General features: G+C 33.1%; 1 protein-coding gene across 6 annotated transcripts; it reads right to left on the bottom strand.

Moving 5' to 3' along the window:
• Positions 1-683: 683 nt before the first annotated feature.
• Positions 684-10,188, bottom strand: tbpl2 (TATA box binding protein like 2). 6 transcript variants are annotated; one of them, XM_073927171.1, is made up of 8 exons: positions 9,970-10,188; positions 9,814-9,887; positions 6,315-6,679; positions 5,249-5,336; positions 3,869-3,960; positions 3,554-3,724; positions 1,433-1,527; positions 684-1,089 (listed from the first exon to the last, which is right to left on the bottom strand). In XM_073927171.1, the coding sequence occupies exons 2-8, from the start codon at positions 9,865-9,867 to the stop codon at positions 1,013-1,015; spliced, it is 942 nt and encodes a 313-aa protein (XP_073783272.1). In that variant the 5' UTR covers positions 9,868-9,887; positions 9,970-10,188; the 3' UTR covers positions 684-1,012.
• Between the last annotated feature and the right edge of the window lie 33 nt (positions 10,189-10,221).

Here is a 10,221-nt window from a genome sequence, read left to right as displayed (position 1 = left end):
AATAGTTTGCAACAATCCTTAAAGGGATAGTTCACCCAAAAATTTAAAATCACCTGATTTATTCTACCTCAAGTAGTTTTAAACCTTCATGAGTTTCTTTTGTTGACACGAAAGAAGATATTTCGAAAAATGCTGGTTGAAGGCACCCATTGATTTCCATAGAAAAACCAAACAGTTTTTACTATGGAAGCCAATTGTTGTTGTAAACTTACAGCTTTTGTGTTAAACAAAAGAGGTTTTAAACAAGTTAAGAGTGAGAAAATGTTAGCAGAATTAAATTTTTTGGGTGAAATATCCTTTTAAAATAGCTTCGTTTTAACTATATGCCAGCAACAAGTTTTTAATCACTTATAAAATCATAAAACCTGATGTCATCTCTTTAAACTTTATATATTTTAATAAATAAATACCAATAAGTATTTTTCCCCTTTTTACAGAAATAGGTTATTCTGAAACATTATTTCACCCTCATTTTGACCTACTATTTTCACAAAAGCTACTTAAAACAGGCTAAATTAGACAACATGTGCTTGTATGCATGTAAGATCACTTTTGTCAAATTAATAGCATGAACTAACAAAAATGGGACATCTTGTGTTTGTCCCATGCCTTGGAGACAATGCAATCGCTGCCTTGATATTTTGTGAAACAACACTAAACATCCAAATGAAAAATGTCACTGATCCTGCAAAATGTTCAAACATTTTATTAACCTGTTCGACAAGTACAAATAGGACAAAACATAGTCATAATAACGCAAGTGGATACTTTGTGTCTCCATTACAGAGCCCACAATCTGAACATTTTAACAAAACATACTCTATTTCACAGTACACTTTGGGATGGTCTGTTATTTCAGCATCCCTCACAAATGTAGACAATACAAAAAGTATATGTAAAGACATTTAACCAAGTGGAATAACAATAAACAAGGTTATGATTAAATAAATGCATTTAAACCTCTCAAGTACCACCAAGATGTGCATATAAGCTCAGTTTAAGTGCGGTGCATCTATTGCTTCCTAAATCCTTTCAGGATGGGGTAAATATTTTCAAAGGCTTCATAGATCTCGGACCGCTCTTTTGCACCTAAAATCATAAACAACAGGGAAAAAAATGAATAAACAAAGGAATTACAAAAAAGAAAAGTTCACCCAAAAATGAAAATTGTCATCATTTACTCATCCAATTAACAGTTTGAATTTCTTTCTTCTGTTGACAAAAGCCATTGACTTCTATAGTATTTTTACTTATTTTTCCCCCTAACATTCTTCAGATGATGTTGTTTTGTGTTCAACAGAAGAAGAAAAACCCATAAAGTTCTGAACCATTTAAGTGTGTGTAAATGGTGAGGAAACTTTCATTTTTGGGTGAACAATCCCTTAAAATGCAATGCTGACAAATAGATTTATAAGATGAATAAAAACAATACCTGTGAGCACAACTTTTCCAGACACAAAAATCAGCAGCACAATACGTGGTTTCACCATGCGATATATCAAACCTGGAAACAACTCGGGCTCGTAGCTGGAGAGGATAAGAATGGTTGATTGAGGTTAAAGTACTATTTTAGCCAGAAGTAAAAAAAAAAATGCAATAATATCTGGATGCAGCCTTTATGATGCAAGCTGAGACTACATCACTCAGCGATGCAATGTCAGACTCAATGCACTCAATGGAGTGAGTGACGTCACTGTGACGGGTAGGTTTAGGGGTGGGGTTAGGTGAGCCCATTAAAAAGCATTGGATTGCACTGCACCGAGTCTGAAAAATGTGGCTCTCAAAAAATGTGGCTTATATACTCACACTTAAAAGATTTATAGTTGAAACCGTGCTCCTTGATGATTCATAAAATACAATATATATATATATATATATATATATAATGTATATGTATGTATATTATATATATGTATATATATACACACACAAACACACACACACACATACACACACACACACACACACACACACACACACACACACACACAGACACACACACACACACACACACACACACACACACACACACACACACATATATATATATATATATAAAGTGTGTAGCGAGACCCTTACTCCACTAGACGACACAAGACAGGGTTCATGAGAATTATACAAGCTTTTTACACTATTTTTAAGAAATCTTCAATGATAAAATATAAATGGAAAACAGCATTTAATTCAACTGGAAAAACATGCAAATTGTTTTTTTTAAATCAACTTGTAATGAATGCAATACATCTATTTCAATGAATTCTATGCTGTAAAGGACTTGCTAAACACTGCTAATATTTGCTAATATGTGAATGGAAAATAGATGTTTATTCAACTGGAAAAAAAAAATTAAATCAGAAAATGCACAAAAACAAAGGTGCTTCTTTAAATCATTTTGTAATGAATATTATTTCACTTCTATTTTAATGAATTATTCCATAAATACTGACTGACTTCTCCCCTGCACCATTTCTCAAAAATTAATAAATCGAACTCCATTTTACAAATGGAACTTTATAAAAATATGTATGTGATCATGTAATATTTGGTATTTACTTTTTTAAATTTTCAGCAGTTTCAACTTCATTTAGCAACATTTCATGCCCCTGTGATTAACTCTGAGCTACTGAATGCGTGTATGAAGTAAGGATGAATAGAAGAGAGTTGTTTTAATAGGGTTTGATACCGGACGCAGAATAAAAATTAAATGTTGGCTTTTCACAGACAGCATAAAACACACACACACACACACACACACACACACACACACACACACACACACACACACACACACACACACACACACACACACACACACACACACACACACACACACACACACACACACACACACACACACACACACACACACACACACACACACACACACACACACACACACACACACACACACACACACACAAACTAAATGAATACCCCTGGATCTTGAAGATACATTGAGGATGATTAAAGATGATGCAGTAAATCTACATTCAAATAATGTTCCGTTTCACAGGCCAATTGTTTGCTTCATAACACCACAGTATAGCGGTAAAGAGTCACACAAAATATTAATTTTATTATTACCTGTATACACTGCATGTTGTTATGGATCTAAAGGTACAGGTTGGTATGAGAATATGAATCACCAAGAACCATGGTTTCATCTAAAATCTTCTTCAATACTCCACAGAAGAAATGTCACATACTACTTCAGTGTCTTGAGGGTGAATAAATTTACATAATTATTTTTTTTTTGAGTGAACTGTCCTTTTAAGTCCCTTAAAGACCATTTCTAAACCATTTACTAACACTCAAGTTGTTTTAAGCTTACTTTCTGTTGAACACAAAACTAAATATTCTGAAGATTTTTGGGAAAAAGTTGCCATTGACATCCATAGTAAGATACTATGGAAGTCAATTGCAGTTTTTTGCCGACATTCTTCAAAATATCTTCCTTTGTGTCCAACATGTCAAGGATGAGTAAATGATGATAGAATTGTAATTTTGGGTGAACTCTCCCTTTAAAAGACACAGTAAGCATCAAACTCCAGACCTGCTGAACTGCTGATGAGTGAGGACCAGGCCTTCCAAGCGTATAGGAAAGCAGACGTCACAACTCCCAACCATATTTTGAATTTTGAAGTCGAGGAATTTGGCAGGAAAACCAAGTTTCTGTACCACCCGAGCATATTTCCGTGCAGCGAGGCGAGATTGCTCTTCACTACTTAGAAAGACAAACAAAGGGAAAGAAGGCAAATATAGGGTAAAAGACTGTTGCTGAGCTATGTTTATCTCTTTTACAGTCATGGTGGTACCTTAACGCTTCATAGTTAGGGTTGTGAATATATATGCAGTATATTATGCATACCTCTTGGCTCCAGTGCAGACCATTTTTCCAGAGCTGAAAATGAGAGCCGTAGTTCTTGGTTCACGGATCCTCATTATAACAGCAGCAAAACGCTATACATAAGCAAAGTTTAGAGTTATGGTACTGACAAGATTTTCAGATGCTATCCTTGTGTTAGCAATGAAGTAAACAATAACAGTTATACAGGAGATATTCCATTAAAGGGGTAGTTCACAAAAATAACTTTCTGTCATCATTTACTCACCTTTCACTTGTTTCAAACCTGATTGAGTTTCTTACTTTAGTTGAACACAAAGGAAGATATATTGAAGAATGCTGGGGAAAAAACAGCCATTGACTTTTGTAACTCCGCCGGTCCTACACCACCCAACCCACTTCGAGCTGGTATCGAACCGGCGACCTTCCGTATGGGAGTCGGTTGCTCTAACAAGAAGGCTAAAGACCATGGCCTCTAGCGACCGTTGCTAGATCCATTGAAATATGTGAACTCCTGCGACTAGAACGTATGCAACCGGCAGACCAGATGTGATGTATTCCTGTGTTGTCCAAGCAGGTCCGTGTGCGCGAGATGAGAAATACGACTTCATTTGGTTATTTTTTAATCAGAAAAAGTCTATATTAAGAAAATAAAAACATTTCTATTCATAAATGTAAGTAATAAAGTAAGACAAATGTAATGTTTTATGTTGTCTCCACATTACCTCCAATATTTTTAGCGGTCTAAGTTTCTAGTATTTTTTCATTCATTCAACCATGGAGAACTGCTTTTGCACTCCTTTATTTCGGACACTGCGAGAACAGCTTCTCTCCCATGGTGCATGTCAGAACTGAAAATTCTGTGCTACTGCCACAAGGGGGCGTATTCGGACAGTCGTGTCCAAATGTCGTATGCAGTGGAAAGGCGGCTTTACACTTGCCCCCTAAACCTCACTCCCATCCGGGTCACGGCACCAATGTAACCCCACCGGTCCTACGCCATCCAACCCGCTCTGAGCTGGTATCGAACTGGCGACCTTCCACATGGGAGCCGGTTGCTCTACCAAGGAGGATAAAGACCATGGCCTCTAGCGTCTGTAGCTAGAGCACCTTTAGAAGTCAGAGGAGGGAGGTTTACCTGCACAGCACTTACTGGCTGGCCTCCGTTACACTTTCATTGTATTTTTTGTCAAGCTGCTTTTCTCCAAAATTCTTCATAATATCTTCCTTTGTGTTCAACAGAATGAAAGAAATTCATAAACGTTTAGAACCACTTAGTGGGAGTAAATGTTGAGAATTTGCATTTTGGTATGAACTACCCCTTAACGAAAGCTAAATAATGTTTTCTCATCTTTGATTAAATAAAATTCTATACAATTGTGAATACAGTTTACATAAAGGTACCTTTGGGTTGTATTCAGCATTTCGAGCTTGAAGTGCAATGGATTTGAGATCCAGAGGGCAAGCAAGATTCACAGTTGACACAATATTCCTGTGTAAAATAAAAAAAAGATATGGAAACGTAGACTGATACAATACACACTAGGGCTGCACAATATTGAAAAATACCTAGTATAAGAAAAACATTTGATTTATATTCCTTATAAATACAATAATTCAATACAATTCTGTAGCTCCTGGTCAACTATTATTCAGACTCAACACTGCATTTCTTGCAATGTGAATATTGCAGATGTGCACATTGCCATATCGATGCTGAAACGGTATATATTTATAAATATATATATAAATATAAATATATATATATATATATATATATATATATATATATATATATATATATATATATAAATAAATATATATATATATATATATATATATATATATATATATATATATATATATATATATATATATATATATATATATATATATAAATAAATATATAAGTCAAAATAAAGAGTTTCTCCTTAAAACATGAAAACTAATCTGTCAGAGGTGTAAGTACAATAAACATTTTCACGTTAAAATTGAGATATTTGCACTAAAATCGTATAAATTCCATATAAATACAGAAAATAAATACAATTCTAAAGCTTCTGGCCAACTATAATTCAGAATCAACATTGCATATCTTGCGATGAGACAATTTTTTGAGCACATTTCCATGTTGATGCTAAAACAATATATTGTGCAGCCCTAAACAACACTGAAAAGAGTCATGTACAATCTTTTAGCTTGATTGATGATAAATATTGTAAAAATCCTCCAGAAGACGCCTTTTTAAACATTTTCCTTAACTTACTTCCTAAATAAAAATGTTCTTTTATATCTTTTAAAAATAAACTTTCTATTAAAACATGTTTCATCATAAAAATTCTTACACAAATAGGGTTTTAATCCCCTTTTAATAAACATGAGTTTATAACATCTGAGATTAAGTTGTTGGCTTTTATATGATGGAATAACATGTTAAAATTCAAATGAATCTCTGTCTAAAATGCCTTACTGTAATTGCGGGATGATGCCTGAACTCTCTGCCACCGGGGTCATGGGAGTCATCGGGGTCATGGGAGTCATCGGGAGGTTGAACTGTGAGGTATTTTGGGCCGAATTACTGGTGTCAATGTCTGCCTGTGTGGACTCTTTCTGCGGGCAGTCGGTGTAGATGCCGCTGTCTTCATTCTTGCTTTCTTTCTCAACTTGTGACGGCTCATCTTGAGTGCTCAGTTCATCAGGTAAGAAGCTCAGGTCCAAGTCCTCTGTCAGATCTTTCTCCTGAGACGCTAAAGAGGACAGAAAAGAGGAATCCTGGAGCTGCGAAGTCGAACCCTGCAGACCCAGATCCCCTTCAAAGATATAATCAGATGAGCCCTTAAAACAGATATAGAAGAATGTAGAAGAAAAAAAATTTAAGGTTTCATACTTCATAATAGGCATTACAGTTGTGTGTATACTAAAAAGATTTACAATTTAAAGATAAATCATTTACATAAAAATAGAAAAAATACACAGAATATACGCACCAAAAATATTATTTAAAAAACACAATAAGATTGAATGAATGGTTAAATTTTACAATTAAATGTCTGCTTTACTGCACCTCGGAATAATAAAATAAGTGTATTTCATGACGCTTCAGAAAATTTGCTTTGACAAAACATGTATTGGTATATGGACAAATCTTACAAATAAATTAGAAAAACATACATGACTAGTATGAATATTCGTCATTACATAATAAGCATTAGTAAAAAAAAAAATATATTATTATATATTATTTATATATATATATAGATGGGCGAGGCAGTGGCGCAGTAGGTAATGCTGTCGCCTTACAGCAAGAAGGTCAAAGGTTCGAACCTCGGCTCAGTTGGCGTTTCTGTGTGGAGTTTGCATGTTCTCCCTGCCTTCGCGTGGGTTTGCTCCGGTTTCCCCCACAGTCCAAAGACATGCGGTACAGGTGAATTGGGTAGGCTAAATTGTCCGTAGTGAATGTGTGTGTGGATGATTCCCAGAGATGGGTTGCGGCTGGAAGGGCATCCGCTGCGTAAAAACTTGCTGGATAAGTTGGCGGTTCATTCCGCTGTGGCGACTCCAGATTAATAAAGGGACTAAGCCGACAAGAAAATGAATGAATATATATATATATTGTCGGCTTAGTCCCTTTATTAATCCGGAAAAAAAAAACATACATATATATATATACATACATATATATATATATATATATATATATATATATATATATATACAGTTGAAGTCAGAATTATTAGCCCCCTTCAAATTTTATTTATTTTTTTAAATATTTCCCAAATGATGTTTAACAGAGCAAGGAAATTTTTACAGCATGTCTGATAATATTTTTTCTTCTGGAAAAAGTCTTATTTGTTTTATTTCGGCTAGAATAAAAGCAGTTTTTAATTTTTTAAACACTATTTTAGGGAAAATTTTTTAGCCTCTTTAAGCTATATTTTTTCTCGATAGTCTACAAAACAAACCATCGTTATACAATAACTTGCCTAATTACTCTAACCTGCCTCGTTAACCAAATTACTCTAGTTAAGCCTTTAAATGTCACTTTAAGCTGTATAGAAGTGTCTTGAAAAATATCTAGTAAAATATTATTTACGGTTATCATAGCAAAGATAAAATAAATCAGTTATTAGAGACGAGTTATTTAAATTATTGTGCTTTAAAAATAAAATTGAAAATCAATTGAAAAAACCTTCTCTCCATTAAACAGAAATGAGGAAAAAAATAAACAAGCGGTGTAATGATTCAGTGGGGCTAATAATTCTGACTTCAACTGTGTATGTGTGTATACACACACTCAAACACACACACACACACACACACACACACACACACACACACACACACACACACACACACACACACACACACACACACACACACACACACACACACACACACAATACACAATACACAATACACAATACATACATAATACACCCCTCATAAATCTATCTTTTAAATTCACATTTTTAATTGGAAGTTATACAATATTATATTTGTGCTTATCCATTAGATTAATCAGTACTGAAGCCAAATCTGGAGCTCATCTAACAAAATTACTTACGATAACGATCTAAAACTAGTTCACCCAAATGTGTTATACAAATTTTGAAAAGTGGAAAAATCAAGGAAAGCTAAAACAATTGAAAAATTGTATTGAAATTTTGTAAGTTTTAATTTTTTTTTTTTTGCAATATTTTGCTTGAATTTAATTGTATTATCTTTCAGTTTCTAAAATATGTTTGGTGACTACAATATTATTTTAATAAATACATCGGTTGAATAAATCTATTTTGCTTAAATGCACCAAAATACATTGCCTATATTCAGTGAGAAATGGATAAAAATATTCATTTTAAAAATGGGGTGAACTTATTTATGCTGAGCACAGTAACTAGTGTTTAATTGGTATTTTACATCAACACAGACATTTCTTTTGATGCTGGAAATTAAGTCATGTTTTAATTTGATGTTTTAAAATACTTTTTGTGTTAATGTATCACAAAAACTTATTATTGCATTGATTTTTCTGTAGATCTTCTTAAATGCTTAACTGCTCATTTAAATTGGCTTAATTTGAGTTACAATGAAATGTGCATCATAATAGACTTCATAATAGGCAGTACAATTGTGTGTGTATACTAAAGAGGTATATAAAGATAAATCATTTACATAAAAATAGAAAAAATACATGGAATATACACACCAAATATATTACTCAACAAGCACAGTAACACTGAACAAATTTTACAATTAAATGTCTGCTTTACTGCAACTCGAAATAATCAAATAAGTGTATTTCACGACGCTTCAGAAAATTTGCTTTAACAAAACATGTATTGGTATAAGGACAAATCTTACTAATAAATAAGAGAAACATACATGACTAGTATGAATAAATTTTAATATATGAAACTAGTATTTAATAGGCATTTTACAGCAATACTGAAATTTCTTTTGATGCTGGACATTAATTAATGTTTTAAATAGATTTTGTAAAAGACTTTTTGTATTAATGTCTCACAATAACTTATTATTGCATTTATTTTTCTGTAGATCTTCTTAAATGCTTACTGTATAATTTAATAGACTTGATTTGTGTTACAATGATATGTGCATCATAAATACATGAGTGCATTATAGTTGTGTGTATATATAATAAAATTTTTGTGAATTAAAGTAAATTAAAATAAAACATTAAGCATATTTTCAGACAGTTTTCACACACACAAAAAATTCTTGAGGTGCTAAAATAACAAAAACTAAACTGTATATATGAATAAAAACTACATATACATATGATAATTTAAATGAGAACAAAATTACAAAAATTTTCCTAAACTGAAAACATTATTTACAAAAATACCATCTGTTAATAAATAATAATAGTATATCGGTCATTATGTTTTAAGCTAACATAACAAAGACTCCAACACAAGACTTTTAGCATTTCATTTGACGTTACTTACAGCAATAGTCTGGTCAAAGTAACTTTCGAGGGATGCCTCCTCATCCATGTTCATTGCAGTCCATTGAAAGCCAACTAATTTACAGTAAACGACCAAATAAATTAAAAGTAACGTTAAATTAAAAAGTCTCCAGTCTCAGTAGTAGCAGTGCTGTACCTGTGGATGAGTGCTAACGTTAATCTAATTGGCATCAAGTGTGAAGCTGCCCACAGAGGCGTGACAAATCATGCCATCAAAACATAGCTTTGTACGTCTAATATGCTCAAGGAATTATATATTTTAATAGAACAACAAAAATACTAATTGGTTATTTTTTTCGCGCTAACAAATCCAACACAACTTTACCTAGAACATAAAAATATTCTTCTGCAATGCGGTCTCCGGCCTGCAGAGGGAGACAGATAATAC

This window comes from Danio rerio, chromosome 17, assembly GCF_049306965.1.
Source record: "Danio rerio strain Tuebingen ecotype United States chromosome 17, GRCz12tu, whole genome shotgun sequence".
Classification (NCBI taxonomy): Eukaryota; Metazoa; Chordata; class Actinopteri; order Cypriniformes; family Danionidae; genus Danio; species Danio rerio.
The sequence above is the reverse complement of the archived record's forward strand: the minus strand, read 5'-3'. Positions and strand labels throughout refer to the sequence as shown.